This window comes from Spea bombifrons, chromosome 2, assembly GCF_027358695.1.
Source record: "Spea bombifrons isolate aSpeBom1 chromosome 2, aSpeBom1.2.pri, whole genome shotgun sequence".
NCBI classification, from domain to species: Eukaryota; Metazoa; Chordata; class Amphibia; order Anura; family Pelobatidae; genus Spea; species Spea bombifrons.
In genome coordinates, this window is record NC_071088.1 from 108123305 (window position 1) to 108149918 (window position 26614).

Below are 26614 nucleotides of genomic sequence, written 5' to 3' on the forward strand. Positions count from 1 at the left end.
GCAATCTCTTTAGTATGGGTTACAGAAAGTGTAGTGACATTGGTCTTATACTTGGAATTATTTTTACGTGTTTTCGATGGTATGTGATTTAAAATCGAATCCAGGGACCTTTTTCAATTTATTTAAAAATATGCAATTCAGACAAGTTACTTATAAATAAGTAGGATTTTTTGAGCGTTTGGTATTGCTAAAAAGATGTATAAATGAACAGACACTTTTTTTGCCTGATATGTCTCATACTGAGAGACAGCGTGTATGTAAACCCTTCCTGATAGCATTGACTGTGTTAAATACTTTAAATGGCATAAAATTTTATAGACCAAATTATTTTCTGAATTATGATTTACCTTTAGAAGGTTTCAGAGGAAACTTCAACAGGCAGATTATTAACAAGAACAGTAATCACAGTGGGCTGTCCCCTGAAAATGAACATCTGGCCACCCTATATAAAAATAGCAGGGCACACAGATAGTCACATTGTTAATGCAGAATAAATAAATGTAGTGGTGGTTTCAGTAAATATATATACTTTCTTCATTTAAAAATAACCAGATTATCCAGATTTAAGCAGGCCGGTCATTTTTGGGTACAGTCCCTCTATGCTGCAGAAATTGATTGAGGTCTGTTCGTTTGCAACACATACTTCAAAAAAGTACCCACATGGCTGCCTCATGACCTCATATCATGACATCATCTCCAAGCGGTTTGCTTTAATAGGTCTCAAGGTGGTTGCAAACGCAGGTAAGAACTTGACATTTTAAAGCCCAGCTTTCGAATGAACACAACTTTATTTCCTGCCTTGATTTAACACGTATTTTACAGGAATGCTCGTTTCCAGACATGTTTTCTAGGCATGTTTTCTCTAACATGTCAAATCCAAAAAGCTACTTCATTTAGCTTGGCAAACCTTACCATCCCCATTGTTAAAGGCATAAATCATCAGTGCATTCCTGTTTTTTTTTTTTAAACCTGCCCTTTGTTCATTGCCAGAAAGCCTGCAATACATTTTTGGAATCACTGGGCCTCCTATCTTTAAAAAAAAATTTAAAAAAAAAATGACTGCCAAGAACATTGAACTGTTATAGCAGTGAACTGACAGAAGGAAGATTTATACGAAAGCCAAAAATACAAAGACGTGGAGAAATAGATTGGATAATATAATTACAATATAAATAATAGGGCAGACAGATCTCATTTCCTGAGCCAAGAGCTTTCTCTTCCAAACAGCTTTACAGTTGCCTTGATGCATCTAGAGAAATGGTTCAACCAGGGTCACATCTAGACCGGGTCTCGCCTTGCTAATTGCACTCTCCGGTCAAGACCTTTCTTCAACCTTCAGTGCTCTTTACTAAAGCGTCAATAAATTGGCTTCTTCTGCATTTATTTCTCAGGCCTGAACATTGTAATGTAAAAAAAAAAAAAAAGCGAACACGTGGATTAGCATCTACACTGCAAACTTTGTCTTCCTACCTAATTTACCTTTGTGCTTGCCAGCAGAGATTGTATTCTTAATCTTATCTGCGGTGTAATTAATAATGTTGTCAAATTAAGCTCCCAATCACTTGGGACTGATTCTACGTTTAACTGTTTAATTAAAATGACAATTTCCACTATGAAATCCTCCAAGAAACGGCTAAATCTCAGTATTTCATGTCACAAAACAGGCAAATGAATATTAGTAGATTTCATCTAGTATTCCCTTCTCTTCTGAGAATGAACTATATATATATATATATATTTCTGATCTGTACGATGGTTCTTTGATCATCTTCATCCCTTTGTCTTCTCTGTCTGTTGCTAAGAGGTAGCTGAATCATTCAGAATTTACTATGACATTTCAGTTATGTTTTACTCTATGTTTCAAACACACAATTATCTTTCTCTTTTAGAAACGGGTTTCTAAAACAGTAGTCTGTCAATATATTCCTTTCATAAGCGAGCATGACATTAGAAATTGACAACTTCAAATAAAAAAGGCAAATATTTGCATTAAATCATTTTTTTATGCCGTGCAAATCACTCATTTTCCTACATACGCAACCGCTTTATTAGATCCTATGCACACAGGGCGTCATTATCACGAGGAAGACAACTGGAAATGGCGTATAGGCTTTCTCTTCTGACTTCCCAGCTAGAGCAACAATACTCTGCCTCTAGTAATACTGACATTAGAAAACCTTTTCCTTAAGCCAAATAACAAATACTTACTTAATAATTCTATTACTATTATCTTTTACTTAAAACTTTGGATACTCTTATTATGAATGAAAGATGTTTTATGTAGAATATATTATATACAGAGTACAGCAAAGAGAAATCGACCCCGTAGTTGACCATTTTAACTCCTTGATATTAAACCTAATCACACAAACTGTTAAAGTAATAACAATAAAGACAAAATCATTACATTTTCAGATTCCCAGTGTGTCAGCCATTCTAGAGGTTGTAAAACAAGTTTATGTGGGTTTTTGATAACTGCTGATTCCCATCTATGCTCAATAGATAGGAAATGATCTTTTGGGAGAGGATATTTCTACCCATGCTCCCACATATCTCACTGTGCTTAGGTGCAACTCTATGTTTAGGTGCATCTGGTATTTATATAGCTCATTGTACCCCATAAGGTTTATGTGTAACTCACAACCTTTGCACTTGGGGAAGAAAGTCCTATGCTCTTATATAAAACATAACATACCACAAGTGATTTACAGATTGATTCTATTGCATCATATTTCTGAACATCTTTGTGTGTCTTTTTTTTCCAAGATGAATGTGTATTTACAGTTCTGTTCACTTATTAATCCCATATGTTATGAATCACAGCATGGACCAAGTTAATCATATCTTCCATTGACTTGCTTTTTATTAGGTGTTTCTGAAATGTTTTCACTGATCCCATCTTTATAGCACAATGTTCTAGTTACATAGCACAATACATTCCCTTTAGAATAAGATAAATACATCCCTCTTTAAAAAAGGGACCAGATTGTTGCTGATCAATGTTTTGCATTCATCCAGGTTATTTAATATTTGGTAAGGTATGACAAATTATTCTATTACTTGAAACATTTTTAAATTATTTACTGAATGTTTTTAGAACATTGTAAATAAATATACCGTTCAAAATAATGTAAAAAAAAAATCCAAAAATGAGTAATAGACAGTGGGTACAATATTGTCCTTTAACTTATCTCCTTGGTCTCTCACTTTGGGCTACCTCCCCCACACACCTGGTCTTCTCCCACCTCTGAATTGTCTACTATCAAATACACACATCTCTCTTACCACCACTTCATAACCTGCAATCTTGCCATACCACCCACCCTTCCTACAGCTAAAAGTGATCCACAAATCTCTTTTACCTGCTAAAATGAATCTACCTCCCAATTCCAACCTTCTCCTTCCCTGGTGTTGCCACTGCACAGTACAACCACAACCTAGCTTAGATGAGGTTTCTCCTGCTGCTGCGTACTACTCCCTTCTCCTTCTACATCATTCATGATGCTCCAAACAAAGCACCTCCAAAAGTGCAGGGAATCACATCCACCTTCCTAACCCACTTTGGCAATCATTTAGAAAATCAAATAGTAACCTTCAAACAAACCATCCTCCTCTTGCTATTTACACGATACCTTAACCTCACATTCCTTGAGCCCTATCACCCCTTTAGTCCTTTTGTCCATCCACGTCACTACCTGCCCACTTGACTATATTGCCTCTCTTACCCTCTCTTTCCAGTGTCCTTAAACAAACCCTAACTATCTAGTCAAGCTCTCTCTTTCCATTGGTATGTCTTAACCCCCTTTCAAACATGCTATCATCTCTTACATTTTAAAGAAACCTTCCATAGATCCAAAACCTTAAAATCTAATATTTTTGTGATCATCTAGTAAGGTTGAAGTAGTAGCTGTGACAGCAGAAATCTTTCTTCCTATCCACTAATCCTCATTAAAAGTGAACAGAGCCGCCTCCTTTTTCTTTAAGAATCTACCAGCTGTGCTCTTAAGGTTTATATTTATTATACCCGTCACTAGCTTGGCGGTAAACCATAAATTGTATCTAAAAACAAAATTTCAGCCAAGGGGAGCTATATATAGCAACCCCAAATTCAGTTGGCAAATAAAAACCTGTGTGTGAGAATCAATAAATTATTTTACTGGGGATCGTCAGATTATGCCCGCTCTGTGTCAGATGGAATTCAACAGACCTCTTGTAAACTTTCAGTCACATCGCCACAAATTCTCCACACGTGTCCTCAAGGAACCCAGTATATTCAAGCATGTGAAGCATAACAAAATTTCTATAATTATCTCAGCAAGCAAAATAAAATACACAACTGCCAATACAAATGTGCCATGTCCACAAAGACAAGAGGCATGCAATTTTGTTTTATTCTGAAATCATGGTTTACCTGGGTTACCCTTCTTCTGTTTTAGAAGTCGATTTTGGGCACAGGTCTGGATTAGAATGAACGAGCCCGTGCAGACTACATACAGCTGTTCAAACCTTTTTTAGATTTCATCAGTCCTGGAGAGGAGCCGCTTGGGCCCATGCAAGCGAATTTGAGAATGGCATCTACCCAAGAGTATTGTACTATATCACAAACACTTTTGGCGCCATGCAAGAGTAAATAATGCTTACTTGCTAGCAGACATAAACTCAAGTTCTTGAAGAAAGATGTCAGGAAATAAACCAGAGCTTTCAAGATGTATAATTCCCAGCCTGCTATTTTTTTCTCTTTATATGGTGAGCATTTGCAGCTCATGGGAGGTTTGCATAGGGGCCATTAGAATTACAGAGGACCATTCCTACTACCGGTGTGGATGATGATATGATCACAGTAAGGCCTGAGCAGGTCTAGTTGCAAATTGCAACCCCTGTTATTTCTGGTTACAAAGCAGGCAAAATTCTGTGAACGACAAAAATGCATCCGGAATTATGCCTGCAAACTCATTCCACTTCCAAGCCCTTCATGTTACTTATTTATTTTTGTGTTATCTATTTTACAAAACACAATTACTGTACCCACATAAAACACTGGGGCAATGCTATTTGCGATTCACAGATTAGCATTGCCTTAATGTGAATCTCAAAAGACAGACTGAAGTAATATAAAGCCTCCTTGCTTTTAGCTATTATGCATCCGAATTTACTTCTCTGAAATTCTTTCCCCAGGGCCTGTTGAATTTCAGCGGCGTTCTCCTTCATGTTGTGAACGGAATGCGTAAAGAAGCAAAGACATGGCTTACGTTCAGTACAGCAAAGCCTTACAGTAACAGTGATAGGAAGGCATTCAAACTGTACTATTGATGCCTTTTTTTTTTATAACCAGTCGAATGTCTGCATTAAAGAAACCAAACGGCTCCTGGAGAAGTCCAAAGGGCAACTATATCAACAGCAGGATTACCATTATAATAACTGGATTGGGATCCTCATTCTTTTCTGTTACTGAAATACTTTATAAAATATGAAACTGTGGTGGCAGCTTATGCTGTACAAGAGGGAACACACCTGAAGCTTTTCACCATGTCATAATCTAAACCAGGGATTCACAAGCGTTTGTAGAATTTAGGACCCATATAGACATTATGAGACACAAAGGAAGAGAGAAACACCTACTTCTAACACATTTACTTACATAGCTTAACAAAATGCCTCAAATATGTCATGTAGTTAGTTTTTCTTCTTAGAATTTGTACCCATCGGCAAGAGAATATAATGCCAACTGCCCACTTAAAGCAGCACCCAATCATACTGGCAGAGCTGTGCCGTGAAATCAACCACATCAAGATATACGAGTATATGGGTTGTTTTAAAAGATACCGGTTTATGTCTGTGGATGTCGGTGCTATCTGTCAATTTTTAGAATATGGATCATAAGTTTAATGTGATACTCTCTTACAGAAAGCAGGGACAGACCTCTTCAGATGATGTGTATTTCTGGAACAGCTGCTGCTGCTTTGATCACTTCATCATGTTTGATTAAACCCTTTGATGGACTCTTATCATGATTTTATAATTTCTAAAATGTTTGTTCTCTATAATTTTCCTGCTGAGCCAGTAGCCAAATCACGGGATGACAATATAAAGGCTGATTTGGAACAGAACCAGACAACTTCAAATTATATACCGTATATACACGCGCACACATATACTATAGATACAGTTCAAAATACTGATCAAACCTACATATTGGTGCCTAAAATTCCAGTCATATATTTGTATTAGAAAATTTGCATATTGGAGACCATTTTGCATGGATTCCAGAGTATTTTTCTGCATGCATTTTGGCACAAGAGTTATTTTGCTATCGGTCCTTCATAATGAATAGTAAAAGGAGTGATTTAAACCCACAACTCACCTGCAAACTTTGCTGTCAAATCTACCTTTGGTGATTAGACCCAAAAGTAAGAACTAGTGGATAATTGGGGTGAAATAACATACTCTAATAGTCTAACAGCTTTTTGCCACATGACAAATAAATGTTTCCCAGCAAAACAAATTTTTACAAGATAAATTATTTATTTCTAAAAAGGATTTGGACATTCGACTGCACAATGAATTATTTTTTTTACACATTTTTAGCAAAACTGCTGAATTACACAGCATAGAAAGAGAAAAAAAAAAACATATAAGCCTCTCAATTCCCTGATTTGATGAAGCTTTAGGCGGTTAAACGCACTGCATAGCTACAGAATGTAATCAATAAAAAGCATGGGGTTTCACTTGACTTAACCTGAAGGTACAATTACTATTCAGAGTCAAATGCTTTGTCAGAAACATGTCCTCCATCATTCAAACTTTCTTTTCTACTTTCTTTCCACTTCAATGAAGTTTCTTCCACCGTGGCTACTTTGAAGCCTTCAAGAAAGGTATTCATATTCATGTCACAAAGCAGTTTCTCCCAAGGAAAAGATCTATTACATGTTAATGTTTTCATAATCCCGAGGCACTTGGTGGTAGGCTGCATATTCTGAAGGTTTAAATTTTAAATCATTCCTGGTATGAAGACAACCTCTCATGTGGCTTTGTACAAAATCTGCATTTCAGAAGCAGCTGAAGTAAACACACAAGAGGAACGCCTCACCTCGCTTCATGTGCCAAACCAGGCAAATATTTGAAGACAAAAATAAATGATACACTTCAAAGTCAAGAAGAAAATATCCAACTCGGGACATGAAGAAAAAAGAACATATGGATGGCCTAGCCAAGAGTAAATATCACAACGTCCACCATCATATGACATCATCATGCAATATATATATATAAATTAAATTAAAAGGTAGAAAATTGTGATTGAGGTAGAAAATTGTACTGTTACACCTGCAAAAATAATGGGAAACAATCTCTCTCTCGATTATATATATATACGGTATTATTCGTTCAAGGTCCTATAAGAAAGTTAATGAAAAGAACAATAGGTCCAGGAAAATGCCAGTCTTGTAAAGGGCATGTAAGTTAAGCAATCTCGGGAAAACACTCCATATAGACACTTGAGATCTCAGTTGGTGCTGACTGGTCATGTTTAACAGACAGTTGTATAAGGCGCTGTGAAAAGGCACAAGAAGAAACGTCTTCTGAAAACCATTCTGTTGTCGTATTTCTGAACCATTTTCTACCCAGTGACCACCCCGAGTCCCATGTATATAAATAAATCTGTTATCTTCTCGATGATTACCCAGAATGTGTGTATTTTCTTGCATTACACAGTTATCGGGTTTAAATGTGCTGATGAACTGGTCTTTTCAGTTCTTTCTGCTCTCCATTATACAGGTTTATCAACTGTAGCCATGTTTTTAATCTTGCTCTGGGTCTGAAGCAGTACAATCTGCAAAAAAAGTTCTATTTTAATGCTGAGACTAATAGCAACTGGACTAAGCATACATTAAGATGGCCTTATTGTGTTTAAAGCTGCTGTAACATACTTCATATCTCTACTCATATAGAAAAATGAGCTTTGGGTTCTCTTTTTATGGTTGTGTGTTATTTTCACTACACTGGCACTGAAAATCAGGCTTTTCACTTTCCTGTGTTTTTGATTTTAGCATTTGCAAATAAAATATATAATTCAGAACATATATAAAACTGTATCATAGCTGGATAGAAATTGAACCTTAGGAGCTAAAGGAAAATATTAAAGGGACACACCAGCCATCATTTGAACTATTATGCATATGGCATACGGTGGCCCCTTTACATTTTCGTGGGTTCCCCTCAAAAATGCCCCCTCAACACCCCCAATCAGTGGGGTGAATTTCGAGTGACAGAGGAGGTTTTCGGCTATATTTCTGGAGGTGCAACTTCTAGAGGTATTTTTTGGTAGGTTTATTTAGTGCAAATCAAAGTGCTTCTTGAGACACTGGTGTATCCAGTTAATAATTTGCAAAAGATTTACGTGTACTGAATCACATTTTGCTTGAATTACATACAGTATATTGTAAGAGCAGAGGAGTGAGGATATCATATTTAAATTTATGAAGTGTTAATTGAAGTCAAATAATTTTAAATGAATAACTTCTATTATATAACATATTTTTTGTTATATTTCTTATATTATATTTTTTTAATATATTGCTTGAGTTTCACACTTTTTTCATCTTATCTGACTATATAGCTTCCGGACAGTTTGATTAAACTCCCTTGTAAGAAGAGCTGAGCTGGCCCTGTATAATGCATCATTTAATGTGGCAGGAGACTTGGAAGAAATCTCACTGATTTAATACATTATAGGAGGGCCAACCAACCTCTTCCTGCAGCAAAAGCTTATTGGGGATGGTCATTCATAATGTATAGGGAAGTCTATGAGCTAAAACACAACTCTCGTGACAACTCTCCCTTGAGTGAATAAATCCCTATATCTATAGGGATACTTTGATGTCAATGAGACAGGTAGGGGCACGCAAACCTTTATACTACAGGATCTAGGTCTTTTACCTTCAGAGAGTAAAAACAGACACAGACAGAAATGATTAGTTAATAAGTGTGTTCAAAGGATGAATACAGTATATAAAAACTAATACTATATTAATAGTATAACTTTATACTGCATATAAAAAATACTATTTTCTATTTTATACTGTAGATTGTAATATTCTGTTAAAATGAAGGTATGAAAAGTCTATTAAGAGTCTATAACGCATATATTATGTTTAATTAAAATGTACAAGTTGCTGAGCATTGTTTTCATATAACACTGGCCTACTGAAATCTTTAATACGTTGCTTGGCATACTTCATGTGGCTTAAAGTGATATATTTACCTGTCCTAGGTCCGACCAAGGGCAGCACCCCCAATCGCCACTCTCCGAGGTCGGCATACAATAAAAGGCAATGCGCGCCGAAACAGAACGCCGGGATACGACATCATATAGCAGCATGAAATGTCTCAAAGGCACACAGCACCTTTTGTTGAAGTCTATGGCGGCTGTGCATAGCTGGCACAGCCTCCATACAGTAAATAGATTGAAGTTCCCCCTTGTAACCAGCCCATTGTGCAGAGAGACACCAGGGGGCTTGATTGCCTGCTGCCCCCATGGACCTGCCGCTCTAGACCTAGGCCTAGTTAGCATAGGTCACTGGGTGCTTCTATAAAAGAATGAAATGGTTGAAAAATAATACAAGTCATTCATTGCTAGTTCTCCAAACATAATAATAATATAATCTCAAAGCGGTAGATCAAATGTATATTTTCTATTTGTAAGTGAATTTATTAATATGTTCCTGTAAATGGTAAAATGAAACCTTTCTTTTAAGGATAATGCAAAGATTACTTATTAGCATTCCAAATAAATACGTCTCATATAAGAAGCATATATCAGAGAAGTCCCCAGCTAGTTAGGAGGTTGGACCGGTGAGCTGGAGGCTGTGTGCCTCTGTTCTAGACGGAATTAAGTTGGACAGGTAATTTACAACAAGAACACAAGGCAAATCCCCTAATGGGACTGATGTTTTTGTGTCCTGTATCTTTAATAATGTGATCATAAAGTTCCAGTAAAAATAAAGAACATTCTGAAGTTACACTGGTATATTCCCGACATGTTTATAAAGCCTGCAAATGGACCAAGTGACTCAGCACTGCAGTAATTAGAGTCATTAATTATTTATGTACTAATAAAAAGATGAGTGCTCTTGTAAATGACTGTATGCAGACATTATGTAAGGCTTGGACAATAGTGCTTCCTATTATTTCAACCCTTTTCCCTGTTTGGCATATTTGTTGTATCAATGTCTAAATAAAGAAAATCAAATAAAAAGGGTTACACCACTCAGTCAATAATAGCTTTATAGCATGGAAATAGCGGTCCCTAAGCAGATGCCACACCTCCCAACTTCTACCCCCTGGGGAATGGGGACACTGGGGGAGGAGCTTGGGAGTGTCAATCAAATTGGCAGCCCTACTGCACATGCACACAATTCTGTAAGTATGCAGTATGCACTGTGCGATGTCCCAGACTATGAAGAGTAAATTCCAGGATACCAGGAGTTGCAATAAGTGGGGAGATTTCTGTCTCTGACATGTTTGGGGCATCAGGGGGAGCGAGAAAGGGGGTAAAGGGTATGGAACAACTGTCTTAACGGTCACTCGATTGCTGTGATTGGTCATCCGTGCCGGCCACTAATTGGTTCTTGGGAGGGACTGCTAGATGCGACGAAATCCCCTTGATGAAGAACAGATCAGATGTAATTTGTATTAGATGCACTGATACATCCACAAGGGCATCTGACTATGCCATTTAATGGACGTACAAAAAGCCTTTCAAAAGTGTTCATCAGTGCCTCCCACGTACTTATCATATCATAGAGATCAGGGTAAAAGAAGATATTGGAGAGGCTTAATAGATGAGGATTTTCTTCAATACAATACAAAATGTCATAAATCATAACTTATAACTATTTTTAAACGTACATTCAATTATCCAAAATTAAGCGAAATCCCAATCTCCATATTACGTAGCCATAGGTCTACCAAATGTTATTATCTAATGAACACCGTCGGTAGACTAGGATTAATGAAAGCTTGTTTTAAGTTACTGAAAATAGCATAAGTGATATTGAGGGAGAGTCACCTAAACCTTGTGAGAGACCCTTATTATTAAACTTCCAGCAGTAATAACAACGGAACAGGATACAACGACAAAGAAACGGTAAGTATGCCAGACAAACCCAACTACCCAAAAAACAATTATATCCAAGTATGTGCTCAGTGCAGTACTAATGCACCAAGGCAAGTATCGTCAGCAGCTTAAAGAACCTTAATGTTTAAACTGCTGCTTGTTCGGTCAACATCCGTATTTAACTGAATTGGTATCTTTTCAAAGTTAACATTACTTTTTCATTACTGGCTGTGAAAAAATATTTAGCAGGATATACATCCTTTTATAAAGATTTTTGAAGCAATAAAGAGGTAACAATCATAAATTTGAAAAAAGAGTGTAGTGTTTACACAAGATTAGCAGATCAAACAAAAATGTGTAGCGAATTCTAAGTAAAAGTTAAAGGCTACTAAAGTACTAATGTAGGGTTTTTTGTGTGTAGTAAAGTTAATAACCAAATAAATAGCTTGTAGCAGCAATAACCCCATTTTTGCACGTTACAGAAATGGCCCTTTTGGGAATATGTTTAGAAAACCCAAGCAGATTTCTTTTAAGGTGAGATGCATTGCTTCAGCTGGCTATACTGCAGAGGCCATTCTTATGAATGGGGAAGATTCAGCTTTTATTCTGAGATTTCCATGAGAAGAATGTCAATGTCATGTACTGCTCTATGTTCTGAGGGTCTGTAGCATCAAAGTTTCTGGAAATAAATGTGTAGATATCACTAACATTATCCACACCTGATTCCAGCTAATCTGTGAGGTTTAGGTTGGATGAATGCATTCGATTCGCATAACTGCTATGTAGCTGGAGAATCAGTCGAGATTAATGCCCAGTGTTGAAACCCCCTGGGTATGATAGGAAAGCTCCAGGTATCACATCAGATTAGCAGTCCCCCAGGGCATTTCTCTGATTTCTGGGTGGAGGAATGGAACACGATTAAACCCACTTTCCACCTTTTCTCCCCAAACTCAGGTTTGCCCTCCCTGCCCCTATATGGAGCGACCTCCGGGACAACATTCTCGGGAAATTCCCAACAACAGAATCCACATTTCAAGGGAAATGTGCCCAACGTGCTTTGTTCATTCCAATCCAACACACTTTCACCAAGGTACAGCAAAATAAATCCTTAACAGAAATAACCAAGAGTGGAATTAAATGGAATTAAACACAAACAAGACACAGTGGCACATTCATTTTAAATCAAATCAGCCCAGGGCACAGTTCCATTGCAAGCGCCCCTGGAAACCGAGCCTTCGGCTGATCTTGCCCCCCTGTTAGTTGAGTGGGGCAGATGCAATGTATATCTGCAAATTTTTCAGGCAGTGGCAATCGTCATAGTTTTCTCTTTAAGTAGAAATTGCGATTTTAATATAATATGTTAATTTAATGCGATATGACAGAAAAATTACCATAAAATATTGCTGGAACTGATATAAAAGGGATAGTAAAATGAAGCATATTAAGTCATTTAATATATATTCAAATAGAGGCCATCTGTGACAAGATTTTTTTAGTCCAGCTTGATTTAAAACTCTGATATACCCTGATACAGACAAGTGCCTTGGGAGCGGAATACCCTCTTGTTTTTCTAGATGGGTAAGACTTTTAAAAGCCTCTGTTATAGTAGCTATATTGCTGCCTTCATTATACACTGCTAAAAGGGAATGCACGTTTTACATGAATATAAGTGTGGCCCTATAGAAACTAAAAATAGATTTCAGCATATGTTATAGGTAACAAAATATATTACAAAAGAAAAGATTTATTGCATGTATTTGTGCTCAGTTGCTGCATACATATATATATATATATATATTTACTCACAAAGTGCTTTATATATATATATATATATATATATATATATATATATATATATATATATATATATAGCTCTATTCCACTAATTTTGTTAAAAATTACATGATACATGGTATCATGGACTCCAGACTGCCTCTGTCAGAAAGCTGAAAATGGGTTGGGATTGGATCTTCCAGTAGGACAATGATCCAAAACATACATCTAAATCAACACCAAAATTATTTACTGACCACAAAGTCTACCATGGCCATCCTAGTCCCCTGACTTGTACCCCATAGAAACCCTGTAGGGTGAACTGAAGAGTAGAGTCCACCATCGTCAATGCCGGAATTTGAAGGATCTGGAGAGATTCTGCATGGAGGAATGTTCTCAGATCCCTTCCCATGTATTCTCCAACCTCATCAGGTGTTACAGGAGAAGACTCAGAACTGTTATCTTGCCAAAGGGAGGTAGAGCACAGTGTTGACTAAAAGATCGCAAATACCGTATTGGCCCGAATATAGGCCGCACTTTTTCCCCCCACTTTAAGTCTTTAAAGTGGGGGTGCGGCCTATATTCGGGGTCTAGCGCCCGACACCCGGGACAAGCAGTCCCGGGCGCCGGGCAGGCAGCGGGGTTAGGATACAGATCCCCCGCAGCGGTGCAGGGGACCTGCATCCTACTCCCCGATACGCTCAGACAGCCTCCCCTGCCAGCACATCTCACGGGGGGGGTGCCGGCACGGGAGGTTGTCTAAGCGTCCGCACGATACATTTTACACCGACCCCCCCCCCCCGACTTACCAGAGAAGACTCCCGGGTGTCTTGCGGGACTGGCGGAAGACATCTACGCAATACGCGTATACAACTTCCGGTTCCGGCACTTCCGCTGAGTGCCGGCACCGGGAGTTGTATACGCGATTTGCATAGATGTCCCCCTCCGGCTCCGCAAGACACCCGGGAGTCTGCTCTCGTAAGTCGGGGGGGCAGAGTGGCAGCGTATCTCGGAGGGGGGGAGGACAGAGTGGCAGCGTATCTCGGAGGGGGGGGAGGACAGAGTGGCAGCGTATCTCGGGGGGGGACAGAGTGGCAGCGTATCTCGGGGGGGGGAAGAGTGGCAGCATATCTCGGGGGGGAGGACAGAGTGGCAGCGTATCTCGGGGGGGAGGACAGAGTGGCAGCGTATCTCGGGGGGGGTGAGGACAGAGTGGCAGCGTATCTCGGGGGGGGAGGACAGAGTGGCAGCATATCTCGGGGGGGGACAGAGTGACAGCGTATCTCGGGGGGGAGGACAGAGTGGCAGCGTATCTCGGGGGAGGGAGGACAAAGTGGCAGCATATCTCGGGGGGGGGACAGAGTGGCAGCATATCTCGGGGGGGAGGACACAGCATGTTTTTTTGGTGCTTTTTTCTTTAAAAAAGCACCAAACTTTTAGGGTGCGGCCTATATACGGGGGCGGCCTATATGCGAGCCAATACGGTAATTGTGCCACACATATATTAAATTTTTTTTCACATATATTTCATTTCTTTTTTAGTAAACCTGTGTTGTGTATGTTTGTGTATATTTTTGAAGAAAAGATTAAAGGGTTAAACAATAAAGATAATCTTTCACAGCCTTCTTTGCTCATATTTACCAAGGATGCTGGGTCCTACAGGGAGATCTACTACATAAGCACACCTGGGAACCCAAGTGTAAGCTAACCGAGCTCCCCCTCTTCTGAGAGGCTGTAGATGGCCATTAGTGGGAAGGAACTGGGTGAGGAGAAGGAAAACTTGGGCAAAAAGAGGCTGTAGCCAAGTATAAGTATAACTATTTCCCTTGAGTTTACACATCCCTCATAATGCAAGTCAACACTTTACTGGTCACCAATACATGAAATGTACATGTGTCCTGGAGAAGACGGCTGTTTTGGTCACTCTAGGTGTAATAAATCAAGAGTCTGTCAAGGTCAGCTAAAATCTGGTTGGAACAAGGGTTTTAATATGAGGTACTGTTTCTGATTTTAGTTGTTTGATATATGTATATATCTGTGTTGTATTTAAGATTTCATATTAGTTTTCCTTGGCGTAGCATTACATTAAGCATTAAACATACATTTTTATTTCTGTGAGCATCAATCTTACGGTGAACAAGCAGTTACTATCAGGCAGTGTACGGTTTCTATTTTTTTTTCCGTTGACATTATATTTAACTTTTGGAAATAGGTCTGGGGTTTTATTTGGAAATGTACATCAATTAATCTTATTCTAACTCCAGGCAACCAAAATTTGTAGAAAAAGTGACACATTAATGTCTCTGAGGAAAAACTGAATGTATTATTTTTCCTCAACGAGGAAGGTGTACAAGATTGTATCTGCAATGAAAAATAGAAATTGGCAGTATTTTTGGGTAATAGAAACGCTTTTGGTGAACGGTGTGTATACGGCTCAGATACAATGTTTATCAACATCATTCATCTCCACTGTCTCCTGTTATAAAAACATTGTACAGGTTTATGAATATGATTAAATTCTGCATCTGCAATATGACTTTTGCCCAAAAATGCATTAATCACAATACAGATGCTCGAGTCGTGATTTCTGACATTCAATTTCTTAGCTTGTTCAGTTTGTGCCTGCTTCCCTCTACTTGCCCATATTTACTAATGTGAAGTAGCGTTCATTCACATACTATGAAACGTCCAATGCTGCACAGAAAGTGAACCATCATTTCAGTTGGTTATAGTGACATAATGTATGTGTGTTTACTTATGTGTGTTGCCTATGATAAAGATGAATTAATGTTTAGGAAATGCAATGGATAAGTATTTTTATCCACACTGACCAAAGACAACTCCGACTTAATGAATTTAAGCAGGGCTGTGTTTAAACCTGTATACAAAAAACAAAAACTGTCTGTGCTTCTTACCCTAATAAAGTTGGCAACAAATATATAAAATATATATATATTTGTTGCCAACTTTATTAGGGTAAGAAGCGCAGACAGTTTTTGTTTTTTGTATACATTGTACAGCCAATACACTGTTTCTTGCAGCATGCTTACACCTGTTTGGTAGGCCTCGTATTACACATTTGTATGATTGGGGCTTTGGCTAGCTTAGCGCACCGACATTTTTTCTTTTTCCCTGTGTTTAAACCTGCCCTGATTCTTCATATGCTCCATACTATGTTGTGTTGCACATGCAATTTATCAGGAACGCCCAGCTAGAGGGGCATTCACATTCTGTAGCGAAGTTTGTATTGGCCCTATATTTTTATTACACATTCACACTCCACAAACCATGCTATGTGTTTTACTTTCAAAACTTCCCATATAACTAGAAATTATTTTTGGAGCACCCCTCCTCAACTGAATGTCCCTGGGATCTTGCCAAATCTAAATGTCCATCAATATAGCAAACTAGCAAAACTCTACCGTGGGGAAAGATAATAAGCAATGTTACAAGATAGTTAAATCAGATCTGCGAGATTCCCAAGGCTATATTGAATTATCCGATATATGGTGCGGAAGAGGGTAGGAAAATAATGAGTAACATGTGGATGGCACGAAGAGGCTTAAAATTCATTTGAACGTGAAAATGATTTCGATTGCAGAAGACAATGGAATGAGGTACAACGTGAGACCAATCTCATGATGAGGTAAACTGTGGCCAAAGCAGATTTATTAGCTTCAAACTAAGCCAATAAAACTTACATATTTAGTACATTACATCACAGCAACTGAACCGAATAGAGACAGCCACATTTTAATCCTGCTTATTTTGGAAATACATGTAGCTGGATTTTGATGAAACAACCTGTTGTTTTGGCTCATCTGTAGATTTAGCTATTTGTTTAGTTTTTTTTTGTTCTGTTTTTGACATATACTTCTATTACTAAATAGATGAATAGCTTAAGATTTATATTTATCTATATTGTAACTATAAAGATAAACGGAACTATGTTTAAAGCCAACTGCCAAGAAGGGAATCACCCCAAGCAAAGAGGCGCAAGAGCTGTTACCCTCCGAACCTTTCACTAATGAGCCTATGCCAGAATATGCAGAGTACTGTTTACATATTTTATCTGCCCTACGATTTAGGCAAAATGAATGGCCGCCTTAAAGAGGTGACTTGAAGGGGTACCAAACCATATTCTCTCCCATAATTGCACATGCCCAGTTTGGCCATGGATAAACTGATATGAAAATGCAACAAATGGGTAGATTTATTCTTTATATACAGGAGTAAATGGAGGAAACAGAACAAACTACATTGTTGTAGAATACTTATCTGGTCTTTTGTCTTAGTGAAGTTATTACAAGATATGCATACTATTTTAACTGATTTTACATATATATATATCAAATAAATGATGTGCTCTACCTGCTGTAAGATAAACATTCACCTTTAATCATGCTGTCCCCAGATACGTCTCCTCCAAGACAGTATTGTAAGTCGGTGCAGTAGATATATGATGATATGCAGTAGATATATGTTTCTCTTTGACACTAACTCACAATGGTCTAGTGCAGTTACATACGCGTTTGTGAAAATTTCCAAGTGGGGACCAAGCAAAAACACCTTGGGGCCACCATTCGCCAAGCTACACAAGGTCATTGAGCTAAGATGTTTGATGATGTTTCTTCTGATAGGTCAAAAGGTAGATACATAGATAGATACATAGATAGATAGATAGATAGATAGATAGATAGATAGATAGATATCTGACAAAGAGTTTGCCTATTCAAGGACAGAACATTTTCTCCCCAGAGACTCAATTTAATTCGTAACACTAAGCCACTTAATGACATCTTCATGTAAAATAGACTTTTCTCTCACCGCTTTCCTCTCACGTATTATAAAATATTAAGTCAAAATATACATCCACATATTTCTGAACGTAATTTTCTCAATAAGTCATGTAGAAAATGAGCTAATATGCATAGTTTAGGAGCACAAAATAATTGTTAATTAAAAGGAGAAATGGCTGACATTCAGTTTCCAAAGTATGAGGTTTATTTGAATCCCTTGTTAGCGGTATGTTCTTCCACTCAAACACACAGAAACGCAACAACTCAGATTCTGGCAGAGGGTGTCAGCGTGCATGGAAATGCGTATAAACAGGCTAATCAATTTTCCCACACTCTCCGTTCCCAATAACTGGGAGTTTTCTCTCAACAAGTCAAGGGATATAGAATGCTTTTCATCACTTCATACCCCAGAAGAATTGAGGCTGACACACGTACACGTATTTTCTCTATAATTATTATGCTGCAGAAGACACGAAGTGGAAAGAAATAACGAATAAACAACAAAAATAAATTGTCACATTATATAACCAAATGAAATGTGTTTTTCAACATACATGGGGACAACCGCTGCCTTCGCCCAAACACCCACCTGACACAAGCTGCTGTCCAGCAAGCCCCACGGGGACCATTCCGAGGTTATTCATAGCGGTTGCCCAAGCTGTTGGATCTGTGACTGACATGGTGAGGTGTGAAGCATCGATAGCTATACTTCCCAGTGCGTCAGCTGCTGCAGAATAACACACAACTGTTACTAAAGGTTCTTACTAGAGGCAAAAAAAAAAAAGCAAATATTATTGGCAAATCCACAGAGTGATTCATTCGTGTTAGGACGATTAGAATTGGGCTTTAGTTCAGATGTTGATAGCGTGCACAGTAAAAGACACACATTTTTAGCATCAAATCTCTAAACTAAGTACTGCCATTCAAATTATATAGCACTCCAGTGGCACTAAAACAATAAATCGGCTACGCCATCACCACCGAGGTATATATATTAAGCAGACATTCTACTCAGTGATTTATTAAAAGCTGGGCTTAAACACAAAAGAGGACTATAGTCATTTTTCTCTGCAACCAGATTTATGCTGGATGAGAATAATAAGATTTGTAGTCATACCATAGCTGCAAGGATGCAGGTTGACATATTAGAAGCCATTTACTGGTTATTTCACCCTATGAGAGTCAGGTGAACGGTTTGCTTGCCTGGAAATTGTTGCTTGTTTTCAGCTCATACCTGTAGCCATTGCTTTTATTGGTTCCTTCTGTCGCCGCTCAGAGCTTTCAACTACCGATACGTTTCTTATTGTGTTATCATTTTGCGACATGAAAACCTTTTTGTTAATTGAAGGGTCCACCAGCAATTCATTAAGCTCTAAATATAAAAAAAAGAAAATGAAAATCATTTATTAAAGGCTCTGTTGCTCATAAATTAAGCAAATGAGGTTTGCAATAAGATGAAAAAAAAACCCTCACAAAACAGAACATAAAAAGACTTGCAAGATTTCACAAATTATTTTCTGTCTGCAACTGTACAGGTTTCAAATATGCCTATTTTGGCAAAATAAGATTTAAAAAAAGCTCATTCATTGCTTTTCCTTTGGGAACTTGTTTTCTAGAAGCAATACATATGTTTATACAGTTTAATTTGACAAACTGTCTCGTGCACCCTCATCCTTTCTCCTTTTTCATGTGAGAACCTGGTTGCAGCTCCAGCTGACCCCACCAGCTCAGAATCTCAAGCCTGAGTTACTCATATGCAATATATTCATTCACTCACACTCAAGTAGTTATGCACAGATCAAGCACCTGTTCTGTGGATCTATGTGAATTGAGCACGACTCTAACCCATCACACTGTCTGGATCACCGATGGGCAAAAATCAGAGAAATGTTACTTTAAAAGAAGCCACATACAGCACAATTAAATACAAACTGTGTCACTGTGTATAACAGAGGGACGGCACTGTACAACATACAGGTCAAGGAACAGCGAATGTGCTCATCATAACACTATGATTTACACTTCCAAGAAAATTACTTTACAAGCATCATACTATTGCAATTTCATATTTTTATATAAAAAGGTTCAGCACTAATTACTTAGGATCAAATCAAATGTGTCTATTGGAGTCTCATTATCCCTGCGGTAAATGTAGAAATTAATGGAATTCGATTTCTGGTAGATATGTAAAAAACGATGACGTTTTCTTTATATAATCCTATGTACTGAAAGCCCCTATAAGCAAAGCCTTATCTGTTATTTCACGTAATGTTTCTCTTTACATTAATTAGTTCTGTTGTACGACGCATTATTTCCATTGCAGGACAGAATTCATGTCGCAATCATACTGGCAGTGAAGGCACTGTACATTTTTTACAGAATAAATGCCTTTATTGATAAAGGTGATATACTCTGCGAGAAATCCTTCAAAGATAGTAGGTTACAGACACAGATTGCATTAATATGTATACATCCTATTACAGCTCTCAGCAGGGGTGTTCCAGAAGTTATAAATTAACCAGCTCTTGTCTGCCAGCTGAATACATTTATCTGAATATCAGTCGCTGCACTATATTTTAATTCATATGAGAAGTGTCCCAGAGAGTATATATTTACTTTACTATGGATAGCATTAATATTTTTAACAAACTGATTGGTATGAACATGTTTTTGAATACACATAAGCAAATACCAGAGAAAACATACAGTCAAGAAAATACATGCATGCAATTTTTTTTTGTAGTTAAAAACACTATATTATACTATGCAATATCCTTATTGTACTATATGACTAATAAGGTATATTTTTAACAAAAGGAGAGTTTGCAGGAGAGTTGAAGTTTCAGCTCCCTTACATCACTGATTATTATTATATAGCACAATCCTCTCCGTCAAGAAGAGCTGAGCTGGACATGTATAATGCATAATTGTGTAAGAGTATTCGAAGTCTCACTCTGGGACTCTGAATACAGATCAATAATCATGGGCCATTTATTACAGCCAGGTGTGCACTATATGTAAAACAATTATATTATTAATCAGCCCCAGACTGGCCAGTTGGCACATCAGGTAAATACCTGGTGGGCTGCCCCACACTCCCTCGATTGCCAGTGGCAGAACCAGGGCAGCAGTGTGTGTGTGGCTGCTAGCTGGATATGCCTGGCTGCATGCTACTTGAGCATAAAAAGGAACGTCTGACACACTAATGGCATCTGGCGGCCGGCGGCCTTAAACTGCCAGGGCCACCTCCTCATCGCCAGCCCGGACCTGGTACCAATATAATGATCTTTTTTCAGATTTTACTACATTTAAATTAATTGGGCCCAGTTGCTCCCTGACTTTTCTCTGAATAAAATATGTACCTCTATACGAAATGTTTTATAAATTTTAAATTATTAAAATTCTGAATACTACCCAGCTAGGAAACATTTTACCATTAACTCTTAATAGCAAAGGTACCGCATAATCACACAAAAGTGCTGCCGCGTACACATCACAGACGATTTATCTAGCTATGTGCCAGAGGTATAGTAAAACGACCTCATATGATTTGTGCTAACATCCATCCCTTAACATTAATTTAGCAAATTGTTTTGCATCAATCTTGGTCCCTTTGCATTAGCTGTTTAGATATGGAATAATGTGATCACAAAATAGAGTAATGGCAAAGTTGCTTCTGTGTCGTGCTGCAATGATTCTGTTTTGTGTGTCTTGTCATCGCTGCGTCTAGTTGCTATGTGTCATATAGATATGTTATTATTAGAGAGAGCATAATGAAAGTCTGACAAACTCACTTAATTATTTATTCCAGGTATTTTATAAAATGCAACTAAAAACTACTTTTCCTCTTAGTGGTTTACAGATGATCTCTGTCCAAAATATAGATAATTGTAAAGAAATTTAGCCCTTTGTGAACAATTTTGGCCTGGCAAGGGGAGGCGGGAAAGCAGCGGGGTTACGTGTCCCTGCCATGAAAGTGTTGGTGTGTTAGCATGGGTGTGTATGAGTTAGTGTTTTTGTGTTACTATGGATGTGTGTGTGTAATTGCGTGAGAGGGGGTGTGTGTTAGCCGAGTGTGCAAGTGTGTGAGCATGAATGTGTATGTATACATGGTGTGAGAGGGGGTGTGAGGTACTGTTAGCATGAGTGTATAAGTTTGTATTAGTGAGTATAAGTAAGTGTATGTTAGTGAAATATGTGTATGCATGTGTGTGAGCATGAGTGTGTACATATGTGTGCCACTGCTTATGTTGGGGGGCAAGGGGCCAATGGGGCTACTTGGCTTTACTTGCCCCCTCAGCCCACAAGGTGCCAGCCCTCCCCTGCACATGTACATCAGACAATGTTATTAATGTGATGAGTGCAATAAATGTGAAACAGGATGTTTCATTGGAGAAACTGGACAGAAATTGAGCCTAAGCATGAACGTGGTGTTGGCCATGACTTCGCCCAGAGGGACCTTCAAAAAAGCACAGGATTAAATATGTGACATGGGATTCCTGTCATATAACCAGAACTTCATATGACATTTCCTTGAAATGTTCCAAATTCTGTATTCTCAACAGCCTTCACTTTGTTTATTTGTACAAAAATATATGTATGAGTTTTTTGTTTTAACAATCACCATGACCCCTTCTACCCCTCCAAATTCCATGACCCCTTCTACCCCTCCAAATTCTTCTCTGGCGAAACACATTTACAACAACCTTAAACTGCTGTGACCTGCACCAGTCTATCATTCTCCCTAATCCCTGTCCTGCTGCCCATGTCTTACTTACATGTTTTGCGGTTAGTTTTCCTTTTGACTTGATAAAAGGGAGGTTGATACTCTCAAAAGCATATCGTTAAAATGGAATGTCTAATAACTTAGTATTATTTTACATTGCATTAGTAATTTTTTATTAATTCATACCAGCGCTCATAGAGATATCTCTTATATACCATACGCCGTGTACAAAAGGTTTCTGAGTGCTGCATGTCTTTTCTAAAAATCAGATGTGATATTAGAATATATTAAACTGGCTGATGTTTGACAGAAGATTGATTGACTACGTACTGAATTACCCTTAATTCAAGTGTTAAACTACCAATCATCTACTTTAAGAAGATAAGAGTGGATTTAAAATTGGACTGGTGTCACTGATGGATAAAAATGTATGTATATTTTAAATTTTAAAGTGTGTATTTATGATAATTTAAAACATTACAACTATATACGAACCACAAAGGTTACATCTTGTACATCTACTTCCTGGGAAGATACATTAACTACGCTCCAAAGAAAATCCTAAAGCTTTGCCATTCCACTGTTATCACCTAACATCTAGAGTTCAAAAGTAATAATAATAACAACAATATGCTATTAAACTTGATTTTTCAATGATTTCAAATACAAAAAGTAGGACAGTAAGTGTGAAAAATGTGGACACCCACGTGCTCCCCCTCAGATACAGTACTTACGGATTCTGTGTTCGGAGTCTAGAATAAGGATAATTCTTTGATTCACTATATCCAAGAGTCAATTAAAAACAGGGAACAAATCACAAGCCAGCAGTATGCTCCTAGGTTTAGTCCGTCAGTGGCTAAACACACGGTACTCCTGGTTAATGTAAAGCTGATCTTGGAAGTGAAGAAGCCTGGAGGAGTTACAGCTTTGAACCGGCCAGGTGTGGTGTCATTAAGATGCCCTGGTAAATCAGTTACATATTTGAGTAAATATACCCAGCTTAAGGCATTCTGAGGGGAGCTCATTTCAAGAAACTACAAAACAGATTGTGACCAGTGTAAACCAGCAGCAAATCACCACTTAACATATGTATTTAAAAGGTCACAGAGAGAATATGTGTTACATTTTAAACTAAGGTGTTGCTAATGAGGCTGGGGACATATATATGTCCTGGGGCATTTAAGGAAGTTGTTTAGTAACCAATGTCATAAAAAAGCCCTAACTAGGTAGTTAGTAAATAGATAAATAACTTAAGGTATGTTTGTACGGCAACGTATGTGTGTATGAATACATACATGCAACAAACTGAATCTTGTGAAGTTTACTGTTCCACTTACTCTACACAATGCACTAAATTCCACATTAGAAACACCATTCCTACAATGTCTGACTTCGTAAACCCTGCCTAGAAATAAGCATTTAATGATGTAAAATTCTTTCTTATTCATATGTTTTGCTAGGGAACACTAAAATGTCACATGAGACAAACACAGACACTGATTGGTTGTTACTATGGAAATTAAAAAAAAAAAAGCTTCTTGAATGTCTCTGTGCTCTTTTCAAGCCTCGCAAGAAACAAAATGTCAGCTCTTCTAATGTTTATTTGTTTAACACACTACAGAAAGCATTTGCAAAAAAAGTAGGCTTTTCAGCCAACATGACAACCCGGTTCCTTAAGGGGCAACCTGGGATGGATTGTACTCAAAGGACGAAGGACGTTAACTGCAATCCAACCAAAGATTAACCCCTTCCCGACAAAGCCCATACCCTTAATGGGTTTAAGATCAGATCAGACATTGCTGAAAATAGGGATTAGGGCATTAATACATAAATCTGAACCCAGGCAATTCAGAGTTGTTTCTTTTTAATTAGCTCTGCTGTTAAATCACTGGTGTAATTCAATAAAACAAATGAATTTTCAGGATACGTGAGGCTATACACAAACTACAAAGGATAGTATCTGGCCCACTGGTTGCAGGAAAATACAATGAAATGATTTTAAATTAATCCTTGCGTTAACACAAACTAATCATTTGACCTGCTACTGATTAAATGCTTTGGACAATTCCCAGATAGACAGTGGCTGTAAAAAACATTTAAGCTACTGGTGTTCGCAAAGTTACCCCATCACTCATGATTCTCCCAGAGTCTTTTGATTTTAATACTGTAGTCCAATTCTCGTAATAATTGCCTCCGGTTTCATTACCGAGAGAGTGTTAGCAGAATGTATGACATTTCTTGGTCCTGCTGTCACACTAAAGTGGCGCTGTTACTGAGCACACACATGGCGATCTCCTGCTAATTTGTAAAGTGTGGACAAACCGATTGAAGGCTATTCTAGCAGCGTACAGAGTGACTGTTTAATAGTGTAACAGCCAGCGAAATAAGAGGGCAGACAAAAGAACAGCCACGGTAGACAGTACAGATAATTGAAATGTGAACATGTTAACTCCTTACTTGCTATACAGACCAGCCTAGCACGAGAGAATACATTAAACGCATTTACTGGTGCTGTACTTTAGATTAATCCCCCTGTCACACAGCTTGCATCTGTTATGGGAAGGAAAACAGCAATGGATAATCATTTTAAGTCTTGTTGGCTAAACATATACATTGGGTCTGCTGCAGCTCACGCATTCCAATTTGTCACTTAATCAAGCAGAACTGTGTAAAGAATATTTTTCCATTAAGGAAGAACAAACAGTAGCTCCAAGGCTCCTCTGCATTTTGTCATCTTTACTCTATGTGGATGTTTTTCTTGTCCTTACAAAACCTTTTTTCGACCCTTGCTGCAGAGTACACAAGGCACGTTGACCTACCTTGGTGCACTGCTCGCGGTGATCAAGCATCTCTTGGATCACTCACTATGAATAGTTGTTTTGTAACACAGTAAAAATCAGATTGTTACTTTTTTTTTTAAGTTTTGCATTAGCTGGGATATGGTATGGAAACAAATAGCATTTTCTATAAATATGCTATATGTACTAGATGAATAAGCGTTGCTTTAAAATATATATAATTTATTTATACTATTAATGTCATCCTTTTGGGAAATACATAAAAAAAATCTAAGGTTCAGACAATTTACCATATGATTTATTTGTTTTATATATATTTGTGTTAGCTTGTTACATGTGATTTTCAATATAAAGGAAATTGGGCCAAATGTGTTTTAGTTTAGCATGTGGAACCTATTCACAGAGGTAAGGAACACTGGGTGCAAAGTGTGATAACATGTCGATAAGATTGGTAAATAAATATTTAGGATTTTGTCACAATATTATTATTACCTCTGTGCTACTTATAAAGCCCTTCCAGTTTTCTAAACTTTCTGGGTTCTTTGCTTTTGATGGGTGACTCAGTGAAACTAATGAAGCTATTAAAAAACTAATAAGAACTGATGAGATGTTAGGATTAATTCAGATGCAAGGGGTGGAAATTTGGGCTACTACAAAAAGCATCACTATAACCACATAGCATCAGGATTGCTCTTTACGTAGAGCCCCCAATGATCCTAATACGTAAGATCTTGGTACACCCTGTGTGAACCATTATTATTATTATTATATATAGCGCTATCATATTCCATAGCTCCGTACAATGGGTAGACAGGACATAACAAGTAGTATATAGCATAACAATTTGACTTACAGAAAGAAGTGAGGAGGCCCTTGTATTTACTACTGAACTCACTTTCAGTATTTTTAGGATCCATATATCCCTCTGTAGCACTTACTTGCATTGCATTTTAAATCCCCATTTCCTTGAAAACACTGTCTCCTCTAATAGAGGTAAAGGGGGTTGCTTAATAATTATAAGGCAATGCCTAAAGCTATTTAAGAATACATTTTTATATGATAATTTAATAACTCATTTATATTTATTTTAATTTATTTTCAAAAATACATTTTAAAGGAACTGCCAGATATCTACATACCTTTAATTGCTTTTTCAACCTCAGGGTCGGGCGGGCTGAATCTAGTTACTCGAACCATCATGAGACAATTAAGGCAAAAATCATCTGCAGGGTTTATCGTCTATAAGTCCACATAGAGCTCTCTAGTTCTATAAAAGCCTGGAAAGCTCATCAAACTGTGTGCTCCCTATTTATTCTTCCCTTATATATTAACAATTCATACAGGCTAACTCTGGTTGCCTTGTGCCTGTCAGATCTGGCTAACTCACACATATACTTGCTTTATT

General features: G+C 37.8%; 1 protein-coding gene across 2 annotated transcripts in view; it reads right to left on the reverse strand.

Moving 5' to 3' along the window:
* ENOX1 (ecto-NOX disulfide-thiol exchanger 1) overlaps positions 1–23504 on the reverse strand; it is a 112269-nt gene extending 88765 nt beyond the window's left edge. For both annotated transcript variants that reach the window (XM_053455476.1, XM_053455475.1), the window contains exons 1-3: positions 23146–23504; positions 18920–19057; positions 18275–18412 (exon numbers count right to left, since the gene is read on the reverse strand). In XM_053455476.1, the coding sequence (XP_053311451.1) occupies positions 18275–18412; positions 18920–19010 (229 nt within the window). In that variant the 5' untranslated portion in view covers positions 19011–19057; positions 23146–23504. The remainder of the gene's footprint in view (positions 1–18274; positions 18413–18919; positions 19058–23145) is intronic.
* Positions 23505–26614: the final 3110 nt, after the last annotated feature.